Source organism: Ambystoma mexicanum, chromosome 1p (genome assembly GCF_040938575.1).
Source record: "Ambystoma mexicanum isolate Mex_15411 chromosome 1p, UKY_AmexF1_1, whole genome shotgun sequence".
NCBI classification, from domain to species: domain Eukaryota; kingdom Metazoa; phylum Chordata; class Amphibia; order Caudata; family Ambystomatidae; genus Ambystoma; species Ambystoma mexicanum.
In genome coordinates this window covers 638,890,187-638,911,645 of record NC_090921.1, presented here as the reverse complement: position 1 = coordinate 638,911,645, position 21,459 = coordinate 638,890,187, and the positions used below count along the sequence as shown (strand labels likewise).

Genomic DNA, 21,459 nt, shown 5'->3' with positions numbered 1-21,459 from the left:
GACCGAAACATGTGTCTGGGGTTTCTGTTGTTGCTCTTGTTCAGAGGAGAATTGCCTAGCATTTCGGTGCTGGACTGCCCCAGGGCAGGACAAAGACTTATATGTTTGGGATATTTCTTCTCTGTGAAAGATAGTGAGCTAAAGACTCTTGGTAAGTCTCTCGTAACCAGGACTAATGTCTGGCAGAGGGACTCCCAGGACCCCCCTTGTTAATTTGCATATTTAAGAAACTTTGGGTCTCACCCTAAGTTACAAGGGGAATCCAGACGTGGACCCCTTGTTCACTATTCTTAGAGAGGCACAGATCCACCCTACTGATGAGGTCCAACCAGACCGAAACTGTAAGAGGATTCAATTCAACACTACAGCTAAGTCAACGCCTAGTCTAGAATACTGAATGAAAACCCTTATTGATATATCTTTAGGTCCAGTTCATGCGTTCTGGATGACTACCCTTGTATAACACCCCTCTCTTGGAATCCCCCTGACCCCACTGAGCCAAGAAGTAATTCTGTTTTGCAAGTTTAAAAGGTTTATTTGATAAATTAAAATATATATCACACTTTTTAATAAATTAATAATTGAATATCACACTTAATCTGATATGGTAAATATTAACAACGGAGAATCTGGCACTAGCACACTTCTTTAATCACTAATGAGTTGACATGAAATGGATAAGGTAGCACACTGGTAAGTAGGAACAAAAGTATAATGTGGTAGAGGATGCTTTATGTAAGCTCAGGTGGATGCAATATTCAATGAATGCAGTACAGAAAATACGCAATATGATTTCAACCAAACAATGTAATCACTTTTCTCTGGCTATTCACTCCCCCCCTCTTTATGCAATGCAAGGAAATGGGAGGAACGCACACAGTTCTCAAAGATGCAATCGATGTAATCAGTCCACCCCAGCAAGCTTAGACAACAGAAACAGATAGGAGTTTTGAAATCACAGGCAAATGCTTTGATAGGTGCTAGCAATGAATGAGAAATATGCTGGAAACGCTCTTAATTCCCTTTTAGAGGTTCAGGATGAGTGGTATCTAGTTAATATTAGTCCAGGCTCACACTAGCAATGATGCAGGGATAGTTAGCAGGTTAAACGAATTTCTGGCAAATGAAATCAGGCAGCAGCAGTTTTTTTACATGTGAAGAAATTGCAAATCGCGGCAAAATTCGCGGATGCGCCGAGCGCTATTACAAAGGAACCGCAAGGACTATCTCTATCTGGGGTCCTAGGAAAGCCTGGGATCTCAGCTTCCAAATGAAAGTTATTGCAAGTCTCTAGCCCAAACGGTTGCGGAGATATGAGTAATTTAGTAAAGGTTGTTTTTGGTTTTGTAAATTTTAAACGCACACTTTTTCAAAATGACAAATTTTACTAGAAATGACAGGTGACAGATAGGAGGCAGTTCTACTTAGGTTAAATAGATTGAATTAGATGAATTTAAACTAAGAGATGTGTTCTGAGTTTTGCTAAGTACTCACAAGAGATTTTGAACAGGAAAGCGACTTGGTCACGATCTTCAGTCTGGTCAGGTCTTTCCGGATTCTGCTCTGGATAGATTGAAGTCTCTAGTTTGGCTTTCTGGAGTTTGATGGAGGTAAGTATGGATTTTTCCGGCAGGGCTTCCAGCGGCAGATGAAATTGAATGTCTCTATGTGTCCTGACTCTCTGCTTTTATCTGTTTCTTGAGAATGGGTGTGTGTGTTGCATCACTAGACTTGCCCCTCCCATTCGTCATTGGTCAGGCTTCCATTCCTCCGCTTGATTGGCAAACTGAACTGTGAGTCAGATTGATGTCATTTTATGATCTCTTGAAACAACCTCCCTTATCATCTGTGCACCCAAATATATATATGATCAAAATCCATACTTCAGAGTTACACAGTTGTTTGAAATTACATATACATGGTGTGGCTGAATTTAGCCATGTCTATGTCCAAATCTGCTCATTCTCGGAGCTTGCATTCAAAGAGTGTACATAATTGACTTTTTAACTGCTTTTTCAATTTCTGACATGGACCCAACTTTACATACATGTGTGCAGGGGGTAGGGACATTAACTGATGAAGTTTCAGATTTTTAACATGCACACATTTAGAGTAATATCCACTTTTCCGCTAAAACCCCCCTGAACATACCACCGGTTCCTACCACGTCTTAAACTGTGGGCAGAAAAATCACAAGAATTATGGTATCATTTATAAAATTTTCACATGTCCGCACTATGAATTATCCCCCTTTTTATAAAACCATATCCTTGCTGCAGGGGTGTGTCTTTTCAGGTCACATGGTACAGAAACCAGTCTTTCCAGTTTCTGCCAAGCCAGCTTGCTTCTCACAGGCAGTGCCCCTCCCAGCTTCTCCAGGAGGAAGCCACTTTTTACGACGTCTGTAATAAAAACCTTTGCCTGAGTGGAGAGGGCTTTGTTCACTCTCTGGCAGAGCACAGGAAATTCAATTATCAGATAGATGGCATATCCTTAGTGTGGGCAGCAAAAGGAACATTGGCCTGGGAACATAGTTGTGACTCAAGTTTCACTCCTGATGGGATCCGTTGCTAGGCAAAATCAAGTTCCTTAAGCCAGACCTTCAGCTAACTTTTTGTTGCTTTTAAAATAACTTGTAATTTTACACATGCAGCTAGAATGCTGATTCTAAGTGCAAAACTATGACATTTCAACAGTTACAAAGGCATGTGACACCAAACATAGGTCACTCATTTAATTTAACATTTTCGATTTTGGTGGTTTTAAATCCAGTTGCAGTTAGGCTTAAGCTGCTGACTCCATAGCATTTTTGTTATAAGCATTGTTTTTGGGCTCTTCATTTCCCAGATTTTGTAGGCACACAAAACTCCATTCTGCCAAATGTCTGATGGTGTTCAGTGAATATTTTGCACATGTTGCAAGGTTTGAAATAGGCATTTTGCTTGCCTTCAGAAAAACACACAGTGGGTTTTAAAACGCCGGCTTTTGGATAGTGGTGAGTACTGGTACTGCACCCATTTTTGGGATTTTCTTGGATTAATGCATTCTAAACAGGAATGGTTCTTACATGGTAGTAAATCCTTGCTTAACATTGTTTTGATGGGGCTCCTTACAGTAAGATGGTTATGTGGAACCCCACAAAAAGGGTTGAATCTTTAAAGTGGTCCAATGAGTCACGATTTCAGCAACTTTTTGACATCAGTAAAAGTGGATTTTGTTAACAAAGACCTTTCTTTACCCTGGTGGGTGGCAAGTTAGGTAACCATTTTGGTGTGCGCACAACTGCGCACCTTTCCTGGATTTCGGCGCACATGTGGGTTTTCCGCCATCTTGAATTTCCTAAGCCCACAGCACCAAATGTTGTAGCAGGGTAGCTTAAACGTGGGTCAGGACACCCTACAAAACACGTGTCTGGGGTTTCTGTTGTTACTCTTGTTCAGAGGAGAATTGCCTGGCATTTCAGTGCTGGACTGCCCCAGGGCAGGACAAAGACTGATATGTTTGGGATATTTCTTTTCTGTGAAGGATAGTGAGCTAAAGACTCTGGGTAAGTCTCTCGTAACCAGGACTAATGTCTGGCAGAGGGACTCCCAGGACCCCCCTTGTAAATTTGCATATTTAAGTAACTTTGGGTCTCACCCTAAGTTACTAGGGGAATCCAGACGTGGACCCCTTGTTCACTATTCTTAGAGAGGTACGGATACACCCTACTGATGAGGTCCAACCAGACCGAAACACGTGTCTGGCGTTTGACGTTTCTGTTGTTACTCTTGTTCAGAGGAGAATTGCCTAGCATTTCCGTGCTGGACTGCCCCAGGGCAGGACAAAGACTGATATGTTTTGAATATTTCTTCTCTGTGAAAGATAGTGAGCTAAAGACTCTGGGTAAGTCTCTCATAACCAGGACTAATGTCTGGCAGAGGGACTCCCAGGACCCCCCTTGTTAATTTGCATATTTAAGTAACTCTGGGTCTCACCCTAAGTTACTAGGGGAATCCAGACGTGGACACCTTGCTCACTATTCTTAGAGAGGCACAGATCCACCCTACTGATGAGGTCCAACCAGACCGAAACACGTGTCTGGGGTTTCTGTTGTTACTCTTGTTCAGAGGAGAATTGCCTAGCATTTCGGTGCTGGACTGCCCCAGGGCAGGACAAAGACTGACATGTTTGGGATATTTCTTCTCTGTGAAAGATAGTGAGCTAAAGACTCTGGGTAAGTCTCTTGTAACCAGGACTAATGTCTGGCAAAGGGACTCCCAGGACCCCCCTTGCTAATTTGCATATTTTTTTCAGACCACCTTTGGCAGCAATGTATGAGAAGGGCGCTGGAGGGCCAGATCAATGGGTAAGATTTATCGGGCGCGTGACAGTGAGCCAATCGGGAGAGAGTGGTTTTGGTGTCCCTAGGGTGCAACATTGTACAGTGTCCTCGCTGATGTCCGTGGAGCACACCATTGGTCAGACTCTGTGTTAATGGCTTGCCCCTTGACATCGGACGATGTTCTGTCCAATTCGTATGCAACATTTTATTCTTTTGTATATTGGGCATTGCAAATCAATGGCAAACAAGTGTTTTTAACTGATCAGCCTCTTGACTTGGCCAACACGTGTCACACCTCTTGTTTCAGCCTTGGTCTTGCCACACACCATTCATTCTTAAAGGTTCTCTTAGAAGGGGTTTTCCTTCTACCCCTTTTTATGTGGCACTTTGTCACCTTAGTGCTTATTTCTGATTCGCTTCCCATAGGCATCTGCTTTGATGTCTGTTATTTCTTTGCCTATTAAGACTTTAGTGTTCTTATTATGCTTCAACTGTAAATTGCTTAGAGTTCTTAATATGCTCCATATTTAAGTTGTTTAATGTTAAATTGCTACTTACTTGTGTTGCTTAGGTTTTAGGTTTTCTTTCCATTCAGTATTCAGAATGTACTCTTGTGGTTTAAATAAAAGTTTATTTTCAGGTTGGTATTCAATAAGCACTCTCAGGGTTAAATGTTAAATACAGATTTGCTTTCAGTTCGGTGTTCAATAAACACGGATCAGCATTCCTCTGCGGTCCGTTTTGGAATGCTTGGTATCCGTGTGCTCTCCCGAAACTCACCGACGGTCCGCTCTCTTTCCCGGAGGCTACTGTTGTTTCCCCACTGCTTCTGGAGCCGGGAAACGTCACTGCACCGAGCCCTGCTGACCTGCCGTATGCTCCTCTGCTCGAACCGGCTCTCCGCCTGCTTCTAAATGAATGCGGGCTGTGGCCACTTTCCTTCCGGTCTGCTGGCGTCTTGGCTCCTTCTGCAGTCTCAGCACGACTGCCTCAATAGAGTGGGTTCCCTGCTGGTGTCTGCCACGCAAGACTCCCTGCTGCTCCCCTTGCTTCTCATGTGTTCTCCCGTCATACACCTGCAACCACTTAACAGGTTCCAGGTAAGAACTGTCAAACAGGCTTGCCTGACTATAGTTAAGGGCACATGCCTGACCTTCCAAATACTCTGCAGGCCTTTTCTTCGTCCCAGTACTAGAGTGGTAAATGGAGGTTTTAGTGTCCTCGTCCCAGTACTCTCATAGGTTAACTGTGGGGAAATCAGGGGAGCTGTTATAATGCTGGGGGAGGGTTAGGTTGGTCGTCAATATTGAAATGGAGTACCATGTCTTGTTTTTACCCATTCTCTTTTTCCTCTGCTTTTTGATGTTTCTATCTTGGTAATGTCTACCATCCTTTTTTGTTCAGTGGGCCAATGATAATATCCCATAAATGCCTCTGGGATAGAGGGTTCTTCTTGGAAGGTATATGTGGGGTAATGTTCCCTCTGGCGAGGGAAAGGGGAATACTGCATGTTGTTTGGGAACGTCCTCCCTCCAATCCCCAAGGGCCCTCCACTTGGGTGATCCTCCCTCCTGTTTCCACCGGCAGGGTCAGGATCCAAAAGCGATGGCCTTTCCCTGGCGCCCTGAGAAGAGGATCCAAGGGGACTAGATGTGAGAACACCCTCAGGTTTCTCACAGTACACACATACATGATGGGTGTCCCCAAGTAGGGACAAGGCAGAAATAGGCAAGGGAAAGCCAAAGGCTAGAATCACTACTACAGAAAGAACAGCCACCAGTAAGAAGTACTTGCCAGACATAGAAAAAATGTGTGCAGTGGCAGTTAGAAACTGTGTTCAAAGCAGCCGAAAATGAGATAGAGAAAGCGGTCTGGAGAACGGAGGAGGAGCAAGGGGTGGCGGGAACATCAGGTGGCTGGACATCTGGGAAAATGGTTTAAATTGGATCAAAAGACTCAGGAAGATGAGGAGGGGTCTGAAGTGGACCCCAGGACATCGATGAGGACAGAGGTGCAGGGTCTGACAAAGGGATGATGTGGGACAAAGGGGAATTGGACAAAGACACAAAAAGAACGGAAGGAAGAGAGAAGGTAGAGGAGGGAATGGGAAATAGAGAAGGAGAAAGAAAGGGAGATGGGGTGGTGGAGCAGTAGGGACTGGTTCCAGACCCTCTGAAATAGGGCAGGAAGGATGGTGGTAGCCAACGGTGCTACCCCAGTACCACATACACAGCTGCTCCTGTTACAGAAAGGCAGGGAAGGAGTGCAGTATATACCATGGCAGAGCATGGTTAGAGACCATTTGATGTATAGCCTACCATCCCTCACCGTGGGGGCAGGCAAATGGATATATACCCTCAAAAAGGAGACATCAGGGATTACCCTGGTGATTGGTGATATGAAGTGTGTTATGTATGTTACCAACACTTTGCACTTCCACCCATAATACTTGAATGTATAACAATTGTGGAATATATGTGTATATAGTTTGTGAGGGTTTGTACATAGTTACTTAGAGTTCAGGTAGTAGTAGCATTCCAGCATGGAATGAGACTCTAATGGCAATGACGAAGAATGTTAGCTTTAAAACTGTTTGCCCTGCTGAAGAGGTTGTGGCTGCTGTAAAAAGAAGATTAAAAGATCTGTCTGTTAACCTTATAAAGAGCTTACTCACAGCCATATTGGGAAAATGAGGGGACAAAATATGGGAATTGTTAAATTGAACAGTTTCATATACAATGGTGTGGCCTTTAACAACTGCCGTGCGCATGTGTGGAAAGTATTAAGGACTCAGACACATCAGACATGGTGGACATTTTGGCATGCAAAATGAAACCAGACGAGGACCCCGCAGAATACGTACAACAGATACAGGAGATGTGGACATTAGAGATGCGACAATCGTGGGATGTGAACATACCAATATTTTACCACATATTAGTCTGAAGGCTCCCCTCAGACATGCAAACATCTCTAGAAAAGTCATCCTCCAGCTCCCATCCCCTTTTTTAAGAGGGCAGATTGGGTTGTTCGAAGCAGTAGCAACAGGATGTAACACTCCTGCTTCTACATATCCCTTAATGGTTCCTGAAATTTCCTTATGCCCCCCGGGAATTAGGTATTGCTTCATGGATACACGCTTTGTGGCCAAAGGCAAGTGCACAGGGGGCATTTTTTATTTGCCTACAATAACTGGTGTGCATGTCAGTGCGTTCACTCCGAACTGATAGGTCTTACCCCCTAGACCCAGAGTCAACCCTTCCGGAATGTCAAACCCTATTATATACCTGGGTATCGGGATAATCAACACTTGGTATTTCTGCCTTGTCAAATTGCTTATTTTCATCTCTACTCCTGTCTGTACTTCCAGGGTTTTCTTTCACCTCTAGCCCAGTAATGGTAAAGTGGCTACCTCTAAATTTGGATGGATTTACATGAATCAAGGAGGTCTCTGCCCCAGTATCTATCAAAGCTTGAACCTCTTATGTGTTTCCAGGCTATCAAAAAATCTTAACATTTACATGAGGTTTTCTATCAACTTTTATACGAGCAGATGCTGCCAGGGCTTGGCCATAATCCTAATCAAATTTGGAATGAGTGTATCCGGACTCAGACTCTAACATGAGACTCACCACTTTCCTCAAATCAGCATATGTTGGCTGGTACTGGGAAGGGATTCCCCATACACTGTTCTTCCTGTTCCTCCTCAGGAGGAGCTGAAGATGAGGTGCATCTTTGCGGCTTAGTCACCACCTGCCTCTTCACTTGTTTATAGCGCTCTTTCACCGCAAGCCCTCTCTTTTTGTATAGCTTGTACATCTCCCTTGTTTCAATACCATCAATCTCCTCTCGTGGCACACCACCTTTCAACAATGCCAAAACCATGTCCTATCTTGACAATCGGGAGTCTCTACTATCTTGCCTCCAACCCTCTGTTCTTCTCTCACTGCGCTCTCTCTCTCTCATGGTTTGTCCTCACCTTTGTCCCATTGACCCAGGTCTGCCAGATGCCGGATGGCATCCACTACCTCATCAGTGGGTTTGCCAGTCATACATACGAGCAAAGTCATGATGATGCTTTTGTATGTGGCCGGGGAAGATCTTATAACCATATTTCAGGTTGACACTGAAAGTGGCACAACTCCCATGTGTCCCGGCTCATCTATGTGAATGGCCTCCTACATGGCATGTTCTCTGATTTTTGGAATTGCCTCTTTCAAAGCATACCACTTCTTTTCCTCACTAGGCCAGTGGTAATTGGATACTTGCGGTTACACCCTAGGTCCGCTAAGTGCAACAAAGACACCTGCAAAGCTTGACCATTGCTGTCCCTGAGGCGGCCCTGCCCTCAGTACCTCTTGTATATTGGTGTATCTAGACAAAGGCAGGAAGTGCAGGGAATCCATCACATCTACTAACAGACCTGCACCCCCCACCATCCATGCAAGTAAGGGCTCCCCTGACTTCTGCCTCAAACGAGTAATGATTTCCTGAACCTCCTGTTGAGTATAATCTTCTAGCATCGTCAAATCTACAACCCCTCCTCCCGTGTTATGTGGGTGAGGCCCCGCTCTCCGTCTTGTCACTGGCTTGTCAGCTACTGTATTTTTATTAGGTTCTGACTTAGATTCTGCACCCCCCCTCTGAGTTACTCTACGAGCCGCTGGAGTTCAAAATGTCCCTGCCCAAGGTTTCAGGGTCCCAGTCCACACTTGCCATGGCTATTACAGCTGCCACTTTCCGCTTGTTCTATATTTATATCGGCCCACCCTTACATCAGCCCGCTCGGCTACTGTCTGGTATCCATCCGCCTTATCCTTAAAAAACCTCATTTGCAGTTGCTGCATTAGCGCAATCTGTCTCTCCGCTGCTAACTCTTTTTCCAGCCATAAAATATTGTCTTTCAACTCAACATTCCCACCCCCTTCTGCCCAAAGCTGCGCATTCCTTTCCCTTCTCGACTGAAACCTGCTGTAAACAAAACACAACCTCTGCAGGGCTTGCATCCCCTAAGCTGTCATCCCAAGGCTCAACGGAGCCTGCACCACACGCCCAGGGCTTTGCCAATTCATCATTTGGACTCTTGGCCCACTCTGGGATCATTAACTCGGGACATTTTCCCCCAGCAGAGGCACCTTTTCTCTTAAACAATCTATTCATATTTACAATAATTTACAATACTCTTTTCAGCGCTGCTCCAATGCAATTGTGCAATGCGCACACACAGAACACTAATTAACGCAGCCTGACTCCCACTGTGAAAAGCGAACAAAACTCACTTTTGCTATAAATCTTGCCTACCAGCATTCAGGCACAGATTGTTCGATGTCTGAATTTCTTCATCATATGGCACTCTGCTCACAGTGCCAAAATGATTTGCTTTTCAAAAAGAGCATGGGCATATCTTATTTTTCTTACCAATACACTGAATGAAAACCCTTCAATACAGGGAGGCAATGATTCATACATACACATTCTCAGCTAAATGATAAACCAGCTCCTATATGGCCCTTTGTTCATCAAAAGCACTCATAAATGAATACATGCAACAATAATGATCAGTGAATAAATAAATAAATAAGAGAAGTCTAAAGAAAATACATCACCATTGACGCACCTTTAAGGAATGTGCTCATCTCGCCAGAATCCACTGAAAAGCCCTGAAAACAGCTAGGCATAGAGACTTTGGCAGCCAACGGGCCTGGAGCAAGACATCCCCCCTCCAAGGTGAAGCTTACTGCTTGACTGTTTCAGTGCCCCGTATTTTAAGCCCTTTGCAAACGTGGCGTGGCACCTTCTAGAATCTTCTGGCATGAGTCTCTGCTCATTAGTAGCTCCTGTGCGCCCCCCGACCAGAGTGACCCACAGTAACCTCAAGGAGCAGGACCTTTCCCTTTCTCAAGAAAGCAGCAAAAATAACTCTGTAACTCATCCTCAGTTTTGACAATGTCCATGGTAACCTTATCAGGTACCAGCCCGCACTTGCTTATCCCAGCCTCTTTGTGCACTGTGTCCTTGGATGAGCAATGCAAACTAACATAAGCAACAAATAACGTTGAAAACATGTTTTCCAATGAAATAGTGCGAACAATGCTAAAAATAGGTTTATAGTTCATAGCAAGTGCAGATTCCACTGGGGTATGAAGTGAATGTCCATTATGGCTCTGAGTACACCAGAATGCACTCTGCACCAGAGCCATGTTTTAGTTCAAAGTATTACAATGGCTCTTCAATGGGCATGTGTCATCGGTCTAGGCACAGTTGTCAGACCACAGGATTCCCCCATTACAGGTCACGCAACCGGGACATATCTCAGTCTTTCCTTCAATGCACAATACCACTGTTTCAGCTTTTCAGTGGGGGCCTGGTTTTCTCGCCTGCCAGGTTGAGGGTTTTCATCTCTTTATCTATTCCTTATATTTGGCTTGCCACCTTTTCTTTATATGGACCTTCTTTCCCTTCTATGGCTTTTGCCAATGCTTGTTTTCTCAGGTTACAACTTCCTTTCATAGGTTTGGGTAATACTGTTTCCCGTTATCCACCCTTTCTGCTTCTTATGCACGGGGTCTATAATAGTTTCAGCAACTTCCCTTTAATATCTTCCATTCAGTTCGGTATTCAAAGGTATTTTGTTTTCATTCGGATTGGTAGTCACAAGACATGAGATATCTGTTAGACCTTGTCCCTGTGACACAGTAATGCAGTTTGAGCAGCAAAGTATTACAAAAGACCTTGCCTGTTCTTCCTGGACAGTCCAGATTCGGTGTAAGTGGAATAAGGCCCAGGAAGCCTCTCCTGTTTCCCGGTAATAAAAGAGAGCCAAGGAGGTACTCCTGGGCCCAAGCCCAAACTCCTGGGAAAGAACCCCTGTAGGGGAACAATCCCTGTGTTGGTATTCTTTCCCGCCAGCCGCTGACTTCAGAAGATGTCCCAGTAGTGACCGAGAGGCACAGTAAATCCAAATGAGGTGAATCTTGTGAGAACAGAATCTGGATGTACCAAGAAGGTTTGTACATCAGAAAGAATGAGGGTGACTCCAGAAGTGGCAGTGTCAAGTACAAGCAGTAGAAGGGGTAAGAGAGATTCCAATGGCAGTAAGAAGGTTTTGGCTGTGAAAACACACACCTGCGTGTGAACACACAACCTAGCTGGAGGATTGTGTGGCAGGCAAGGAGCACAGCAATAAAACTGTAACGGGCGAGAGGACTCCGGCAGACACAGATGACAGGAGTGTGCTGCTGAGCCACAGAGAGAAGCATCAAGTATGCAATTAAAAGGGAAACAGCTGTGCCACAGCATAATTAGAACGCAGCAAGCAGAATGGAAAGGAATAAAGCTGATGAGCCGCAAGAGGGAACGCAGGGCTGCCAGATAGCGGGAAGAGGACTGCCGAGCTGAAAAAAAGAGGAGGAAGGGGGCCGGAGGGACAGTAAAAGGAAGCTGAGCAGAGAGCCCTGAAGAATATGCCCCGTAAATAAGCCAAGGAAGGCAAGAGCGGAATGAAAGCTGAAGGCTTACCCAGCAAAGGAAAAACTTGCGTAACGCTTAGAGAATAGCACGAAGCAACGCACCCGACTCTCTCCCACACCGGCTTATTTGCTTAATGGAGAAACTGGTGCTTCGGCAGCCTGCTCACACTGCCCTCTGGTGGAACAACTAGAAGGATGGGTTTTGTTTATATTCTGAGGACCCAGTTGTCGCCAACTTGGGAAGATGTGCGAGCCATAGGGAGGTCTTTTGTGCCTTCGCTGCCAGAGAGACCAGGAGGAAGGAGAGTTCCTAACAATATCTTCCATGCAAAGTGGTATTCAAGCAAATGTATCTGCGGATCTAACAACCTGTTCGCTGTGCCACCCCCCCCCTCTAGACTGACTAACTGCTCGGGTTTCTTATGGCATTGCAGTGAGGCCTGCAGTTGTCACGATCCTGCTATCTCGCATGCGGCGCTTCGCTGTACTGCTGCAGCAGCTTACCGGGGCTTTGCTTCTGCCACTGGTGCGTCTCTCACAGCTTGGGCCTCCTTCTGCAGCTTCACCGGGTCATGACTGCTTCTCCCCTGCAGTCTACCATGGGCCTCCAGCTTCCTTTAACTCTGCTTTCTGCTGCACATGCTCTGCATCTGACTCTGTACCTTGAACAACTCTCCTGCCTCGTCGTCGTCCACCAAGGTACTGCTTTTCCCCAGCAGTCCTCGTAACTGCTTCCACATCTGACCCCATAGGTTTGGTGTTTTTAAACCCCCTGCCAGGTTGATTGGTCCAATAATGACTTGACCTCTCACTACCTGTCCAGGAATCCTGCATTGCTCTTACTGGCCTCCTCCTCGTCGCAGTACCAGAGTGGTGTATGTGAATGTATGAATCCATGGGAGAAAGATGCATTGATCTTATGTGCCTCTTCCTTGTCCCAGTACTTAACTGGTGTATTTTAGATTGTGTCTCAGTGGGCAAATGCGGAAGGCACTGGCAATAGCCAATAAAAGCTTGTGGAATGGAGGGTTCATTATGAAAGGGTAAAGTGGGATACTGTGTCTCACCCAAGGACACCCCACTTCCTCTCCCCAAGTTACCTCCCCCTAGGTAGTCATCTGTAACATATCTACCCTCGGTGTCAGGATCCGGCAGCTTCGCCTTTCCCATGTCACCTGGGTGAAGGCATTTCCAGAGAAAGGAGTGAGGATATCCTTGGATTCCTCACATTTTTTTACCTATATCCCATCCGTTCATATATTTCAAAGATTGATGTGAAATCACCTCAAAGGGTTGACCTCCTTTCTGCAGCTGTCAAATAGGCAACTGTGACCTCTGAACCTGCTGTGGCACTGGCAGAGCAGGCACTGGAAATCAGGATACTGAAGTAGCAGGGCACAGATACATATTATGCTTTTGGCATGGAGCTTATGAAAGAGGAATCTGATCTGCAGATTACCCTTTCAGAGATGGAATTACCTGCATCATTTTATCATTTAATAAAAACCAAAAAAGCCAGGGCTTTCACACCCTTGCTATGTGGCAATTCAACACAGTGCTTCTCTGATTTTATTTGGTGGCTTGCATTTCAGATAGATTAAACTGTCCAAGAAAGTTGTTGTTAGAATGATTGATGGATGCTGTCATGAAGAAGCCTGTGTTTTCCTTGTTGGTCTAGGGAGGTTGGTAGAGCAGTTGGAAGTTCGCTTCCTGGCTGTGAATGATAGAGCAATGGCAGTTGAGCTCAATGGAGTAACGTTAAGAGGGCTCCTGGAAGGTGCGCGCACATGAGGTCCAGTTGATTACTGTCAGGCTTCCTCCAATTTTTAATTTTGCAGTTAATATTTATAGTTGTAGTGTGCTGAGATGAAGAACTAAAGGATGTGTATTTAGGTAAGGGAGAACTGTGTCTGTTATTATTAGGGTATTTATTGGGCGCATGTCTAGCTTCAGGAAGCAACAGAGGGCTTTATAATTATAGGGGGGAAAATAAGGTTAGGGATCAGAGAAACAAGGGAGTGGGGAATCTAGCAACAGTAGAGGGAGGGCAATAGTCAGCAATGGATCTGCAAGTAACCAGGGGAGGAAACGGTGGGGATCAGATTGCTGAGTTTCAGGTTAGGTGGGGAGTGATGGCTTATAGACCTGGCGATGAGCCATTCCTTGAAGGGGAGAGTCTTGAGCCCCTTCCTGAACTGTATACGTTTTGGGGGTGAGTCAAATGTTAATGGGAAGGAGGTTCCAGAGTCTTGGGACATAGACAACAAAAGGCCGGTCTTCTGGTTTTTTCCTTCCTGCACCGGCAGAGTTCAAGTCTGCACATCTCCTTACTTCTGGTGGATCTTAGACTTCTGGAGATGAACAAGTTACTTACCAACTGTAACGTTCTTTCGACTGGATGTTCCTCCCACGTATTTCTCATCTTATGATATTCGTATCTCGCCAGCCAGCTTCGCTGCTTTGGAAAAAAATGAGGTTGTGGCGCGATGTCCCTCGATGGGCTCTGTACCGAGTCGACGTCACCATCAGTATAATTAGCTCGTGCCACGCTTGTTGGCTTCAGTACTGTTTTTTCGAGGAAATATTCGAGGAACACCCAGGCGTGCGTCCGGACTGAAAACTCTTCTTGAGAGAGAAGTGTAAATACTGCAAATTGTACTGCGGGGTAGGGTGGGAGGGGTGATGAGGAATATGTGGGAGGAACATCCAGTCGAAAGAACGTTACAGTTGTTATGTAACCTGTTCTTCGAATGGATTGTGTCCTCCCACGTATTCCTCATTTTATGATAGACTCCCACAGCAGTGGAAATATTTGGAGGCGGGAGTACTAATTATTTTAATCATGGACAGAATGTAGTACCGCCTTAGCAAATAATCCTTCCTGGGAAGAAGAGGCATCTAAGAAGTAATGCTTAATGAAGGTATGCATTGATGCCCATGTTGCAGCTGAACAAATATCCGCTATAGGGACTCCCCTCTTCAGAGCCGCGGAAGTAGCCATACCCCTTGTGGAATGGGCTTGAAGCCCATCCGGCGGGTCTTTTCCAGCCAATCTGTAGCACTCTACTATAGCCAAAATGATCCAGCGGGATATGGTCTGTTTTGTCACCGCTAATCCTAATTTATGGCCAGTATAACCCACAATAAATTGGTCATCCTGAAGCAATTTTGACATTCTTGATATATAAACACTAAGAGCCCTTTTTGGGTCCAGTCTATGAAACCTCTCCTCCTCTTTACCCAAATGAGGCGGAGGGTAGAACATTGGTAGTGTAATTGTGACAAGTGAAAGTCAGAAACTACTTTTGGCAAGAAAGAAGGTTTAACCCTAAGTACCTTGTACTTGTAAAAAACTGTGTATGGAGATTTGCATGAGAGAGCCTGCAATTTACTATCCCTGCGGGCTGAAGTCAAGGCCACAAGAAGGACAGTTTTTAATGTCAAAAGCCTCAAGGGGCAGGAATGCAGAGGCTCCAAAGGTAAACAAGTTAGAAATTTAAGTACAATATTTAAATCCCAAGTCGGGACATGAAAAGGAACTGAAGGGTACACATTAGTGAGCCCTTTTAAGGATTGGATGATCAATGGAATCTTAAAGTAGGAAACCTCTTCCGAGGAGTGTTTGAAAATGGATAGCGCTGCCAAATATCCTTTTATTGTCCCAATCTGGAGCCCCAGATTGGCCAGATGTAACAGAAAAGATAGCACCATGAGTGCCACATTGAAAAGGGTACACATTCTTATCTTTGCACCAGTTAGTGAACTTGTTCCAACGACACTGGTACAAGGATTTTGTTGCTGGCCTTCTAGCCGAAAGCAAAATCTCCATTACATCATCCAGGAGGTCCAAATCCTTATATCTCAACCTCTCAGAAACCATGCTTGAAGGTTGAGTGTCTTGACCTCTGAATGGAGAACCCGACCTCCTCTTGCGTGAGAAGATCCTCTCTTTGTGGAAGACATATTGGAGGGCAGATGAACATGTCCAGAAGGTCTGGGTACCAAATCCTCCTGGCCCAATCCGGGGCAATTAGGATTATGGTTTTCCTGAATTTTCTCAACCTCCTGATTACACGAGGAATCACAGTGACCGGAGGAAACACGTACAGAAGTGGAAACTCCCAGTCCACTACGAACACGTCTCCTAAAGCTCCTCTTGGGGGAAATTCCCTTGAGCAGTACTGTTCGAACTTCCGGTTGCCCCTTGTTGGGAACAGATCCACCTGAGTGGTTCCCCAAAGGGTGAAGATCTTTAGAAGGACTTCCTGGGCTAGTTCCTACTTGTGGGATACTCTGCACTGCCTGCTCAGAGCATCCGCTGCTGTGTTCTGCTCTCTGGCTAGGTGAACTGCTGACAGAGAAATTCCTTCTTGTATTGCCCAGAACCAGAGCTGCATTGCCTCTCTGCACAGTGGTGGTGATCCTACGCCTCCTCTCTTGTTGAGGTAGTACATGGCCACTGTGTTGTCCGTCATTATCAGGACATTCTTTCCCCTTACAGAGGGCAGAATAGCCTTCAGCGCTAGTCTGATTGCCCTCAGCTCCAAAAGGTTGATGTGTAGTTTGGACTCTGATGGAGACCAAAGACTGCTGACTGTCAAATCGTTGGTGTGGGCTCTCCACCCCGTGAGCGAGGCGTCCGTCACTACTGTTATCTCCGGCCATGGTTGCCAAAAAGATTCTCTCTTGAGGATATTGTCGTTGCAAGCCCACCATAGTAGATCCTGAGCAACGGTGCCCGGGACTTGCAGAAGATTCAACATGCTCCCCGAGAATTGGGACCACTGAGTTCTGAGGGCCCATTGGAGAGATCTCATCCTCAGTTGAGCCTGTGGCACCAGAAAAATGCAGGATGCCATGAGGCCGAGCAACCTCAGGAAATCGAAGGCCGGTAGACGCTGGGCCTTCTCAAATTTTGTTACCATCTGCAGAATTTGGACAGCTCTCACCTCGGGTGTAACGCTCACCTCGTATCCACAGGGACGTCACTCAACCTGTTCTGACCTCTTACGACCTCAAACCCTTCCCTAGAGGCTATTCGACTGGAGACTGGGCCTGAAACACAGGATTGGTAGAGTTTAAATCCCTATTGTCTCTGTGTGCTTGAACCCCTTCTTCCCCAGGGTCCAACCCTTCCCTTTGATCCACAGCTCACCTTGTTTTCTTGGATAGTGTGCTCTCCGTCCTGCTTTCAGCGCAGGGGCGCGTTGATTGATGCGGGCTCATTGCTGCCTAGTTACTTCACTGGCAAGAGTCCGACAGGTAAGTATAATGAGCCTTTTGAACAGTTCTCTAACTTCTTTCCTTTCCTTCCTTAGGTGATGGCCGGCGTCCGGGGATGGCGGCGTGCTACTGAGATTAGTAGCGCTGAAGGTGAGTGAGAGCGCGATGCGCAATGCACCCCTTTTGTATTTGCATTGAACTGAGTTCTTTTTCTGTGTCTTTTAGGTGCTGCGACGTTTTCAGCGTGGATGCCGGTTATGAAGAACAAATGCGGTGGGTATGCAGGGTATGCAGCGTCTCTAAATGTTTCCACGCTAACCTGGAGTGTCTTTTCCCTCTTGCAGATGGAAGAGAAGTTCCGGAGACAGAGTTCCCCCAGAGTGCTGGGGTTCAGGTAAGCGTTTGAATCTTGTACAGTATTTAAAAATAAGCGAAGATTTGCAGAATGCTTACTAATGCCTTTTTTCTGTTCTTTTCCCTTTTCCTTAGGAAGCGGCGTGCCAGGATGGGAATGACACCGCTGAAGATGCCCGCAGAACAGAAGGAGCAATGAATGATGGGCAGAAGCGCCGCAAGGAAAGGCTGTTCCTAACGGTGTTCTCGTTATTGCAGGAGCTGAGCGCAGAAGAAAAATGCAGGCCTACTGGAGACCGATCCGAACACGGTGAGTGTCACGCTGCAGGTGCAGAAAACGCAAAGCATGTTTCTCAGCCTGGGTGTGGCTTAAATAGTCTCTGGGTATCCCAGGTGTCTCTGGGCTGAACCACACCCAAAAGACTAGACCGCACATGCAGTTCTGGGAACCGAAATATGTGGGGGCATCCATCTTGTCCCCATCAATGCACTACAAGTCCAATCCTCAATGTTATCCTATGAGGGTGAGTGAGTCTGGTGCCACAAGCGCCAAGTCTGACTCCAAGTGGGTCTTTGGAGGGATGGAGAGGCCCTTGAGGGCCATGTAGGCAATCGTGGTCTGGCTCCAGTCTGACATCTTGGAGGGCTGGGGACATGAGGGGCAGGAATCATGACATCGGGAGGCGAGACTTTTCCCGAGGAAGTATCCAAGACCACTCAGATGAACTGGAGTCTTTGGAATTATCATATGGGACTTCTTGTAATTGAGGGAGAAGCTCAATCAGTGAAGGTTGCGGCAGGTGATTGCAAGATGTTCCTGAGCTTGTTCGGGGGAATGAGCCCTTATCAACCAATCATCCAGGTAGGGGTAGACGTGAATCCCCCCTCTCCTGAGAATCACTGCCACAGCCGCCATCAACTTGGTGAAAACCTTCGGGTGGAGGTCAGCCCGAATGGCAGAACTCAAAACTGATAGTGAGAGCCGCCAACCGCCAACCTCAGGTACTTTCTGTGTTTGAGATGGATTGGCACATGAAAGTAAGTATCCTGAAGGTCCAATGTCACCAACCAGTCTTGGTGTTGAAGAGCCTGAAGGATCTGAGAAAGGGTTACCATCTTGAACTTGTCCTTCCTGAGGAACTTGTTCAAGTTTCTTAAGTCCAAGGTGAGTCTCAATCCTGCGTCCTTCTTTGGGTTGAGAAAGTAAGGGGAGTACCAACCCTCTCCGCTACAGGTACATGTTCTATTGCACCTTTCTTTAGCAGGGTTAAAATTTCCTGCAACAGGAGCGGATCTGGAATTTTGACAGAGTTGGTTCCCGGTGGATGGTTCTGAGGCCTTTTTGGGAAGGGAAGGCAGTAACCTTGAGCTACTGTTTCCAGCGCTCAAGCATATGAAGTAATGTCTCGCCATTCGTTCAGATGCTGAGAGATTCTGCCTCCCACCTGGGTCTCATGGGTCAAGGCCTCAGAGAGATTTGGAGGCGGCTGCAGGATGGCTGAGGGCAAAGATGCCGCTGCTGAGGCTGGTTTCGCACCTCTTCCTCGTCCACTTCGAGGGACATTTTTTTTACCTTTCTGTGCGGCCTGTCCTCTTCCTCTACCAAAAGAGGAGTAGTAACGAAAAGAATGACCTCTCCAGGAAGATGAGCCCGAATAAGGTTTCTGAGGCTGTCGCATAGAGGCGCTAAGTGACTTAGCCGCTGCTTTGAAGGTCTGCAGTTTTTCTAAGCTCTCATCAGCTTTACTGCCAAACAGCCTCGAGCCGTCGAGAAGGTATGTTGAGTAGCCTGGTCTGCACGTTTTGTGCAAAGTCTGACTTCCTCAACCATGCAAATCTGTGCAGAACTGTGCTCGCAGCAATGGATCTGCTGATGATGTCAACAGTATCCACTCCAGATTAGAGGCATTCCCCCATTGCCTCCTTACCATCTTTCATAATATTCAGAAAGCCTTCCCTTTCTTCGCCTTCTGGAATATGTTCAGCCGCCGCTTTTACACAATCCCACAGGGTATGGGTGAACCTGGCCAGAGTACAGGTAACATTTGCTGACTTAAGAGCCATACTGCCCGAGGAAAAAACCTTGTGGGTGTCACGACCCTCGCCCAAAACCCCCTCTGGCAAACCCATTGGCCAGGTGGAGTCAGGACTCGGGCCTCTAGAGCCTGGCATCCTCTTCAAAAGCCCTCATGGGGCTAGTCCTGGCGCCTATGGTGCCAGGCTCATACACCATGAACAACAATGTGCTTGGGAACTACTTTATTGTATTGTCAGCCAACATGGAGGCAACTGGACCGCACTCGCCCATGAAAGACAACGTTCCCCTGCAAAGAAGGCAGGACGGAGAGCACGCCTAATTCTACCACAAGGTGAGGAGAGGGCGCCAGAGGGACTGAAAGCATATGGGGGTGGAGGGAGGATACTTACCCCAGTCGGTCAGTCTTGAACACAATCCTCCTGTATTTTCAGGCAGAACCTTCCCCCGCAGACCACATCAGGGCAAAGCTGAGAAGCATACCAGCGAGTAACCCAGCTGGGTGGCGTCCCTGTGGATACCAGGTGAGGGTAACAGAACACAAAGCCTACCATAACAAATCCACCTGGGCGCCATGGAGACATCAGAAATGGACCAATTGGCCCAAGTACTAGGAGAGCTTTGTGCTGAGGTTCATTCTGCCCGACAAGAGACTAATGCCCTCCGGAGAGACCTAATAGTGACCAAAGAACGCACTGAAGAGATTAGCAGGCAATACTTGCAATCACAGGCAGGACAGACGCCTCTACCTGGAAGCAATCCAATGATGCAAAACCCCGCCATACCACCCACTCCGGTACAGATCACGTTACCTGGAACAGTGCCCCTGGTACCACCAGAAAGATTCTCAGGCGACCCACGGAAGTATGCAGCATTCATCAATCAGTGCCGCCTTCATTTTCTTTGTAGGCCTGCAGCATTTCCAAACGATCAAGCTTGGGTAGCTTTTGTTTTATCATACCTGAGTGGTAGTGCAGCAGATTGGTCGGTGCCGTTGGTAACCCATGACGATCCTCTATTACATGACTTTGGGGGGTTCCAGAGAGAAATGGAAAAACCTTTTGCTCGCCATACCCAGGAACAAGAAGTAGACAATGAACTCTTGTCCCTCCGACAGGGGAATCAGGACGTACATTGCTACCTTCAACAGACTGGTTGCCGAAGCTAGGTGGCCAGAAAACAAAAGAATAACGTTATTCCATCGAGGCTTACGAGGCGAATTAAAGGACGTCCTAGCCCAAGTGGTTGATCCACCCAGAGACTGTGCAGAATTCATAAATCTGGTCGTGCAGCTAGACCACCGGTTGCAGGACCGAAAGGCAGACCGGTCTAAGACAGACCCTCGGACCGTGTATCTTCGACCAAGGGAAAACACACCCCGTGTACCTGAAAATGCTGTAGACCCATGCAGATTGGAGGGATACGGCCTCCATTAGCAAAACAAGAGCGGGACAAAAGAAGACAACAATAACTTTGTTTGTATTGTGGGAAACCAGGAAATTTCCATCAGGACTGTCCAGTAAAACCCCCAAGAAGAACAGTTGGGGCCACAGAGAAGGATGAAGCTAAGGAATCGGGAAACTACCAAGTTCGACAAACGTAGAGGTCAGTTTGTCGAGTGAGAAGAAAGAGTTGCTGACCTTGCACTTTGCAATACCAGTGATCCTAATTAACCACCATCAGTCGTCAAGAATGCATGCCGTTGAAGCATACATCGATAGCGGAGCAGTTGGAAATTATATTGATCAAGAACTGGCAACAGAGATGGGGCGTCCTTTGTGTTCTAAGCCAACTATGGACAAGGTAACCACCGTGGATGGGACAGAAATTGCTTCCGGACCAGTAACCCAGTGCACAGCCAGGGTAACCTTGCTGTGTCAGGACGGACATCGGGGGTCTATTTCATTCGATCTCATCAAGGCACCTCAGTTCAGGCTAATACTAGCGATGCCATAGTTGGTTGCTCACAACCCTTTGATAGACTGGTGGGCACGAAAATTAACCTTCCCTGGTGACTGCTTCCCTGCCTGCTATTACCAAGAGGAGAAACCCGA

At 46.5% G+C, this 21,459-nt stretch overlaps 1 protein-coding gene across 1 annotated transcript in view; it reads left to right on the top strand.

Moving 5' to 3' along the window:
• The window catches only part of LOC138503196 (uncharacterized), a 144,727-nt gene that overhangs the window by 89,421 nt on the left and 33,847 nt on the right, over window positions 1-21,459 (top strand). The window contains exon 7 of the mRNA XM_069622797.1: window positions 17,112-17,166. Within this exon, the coding sequence (XP_069478898.1) occupies window positions 17,112-17,166 (55 nt within the window). The remainder of the gene's footprint in view (window positions 1-17,111; window positions 17,167-21,459) is intronic.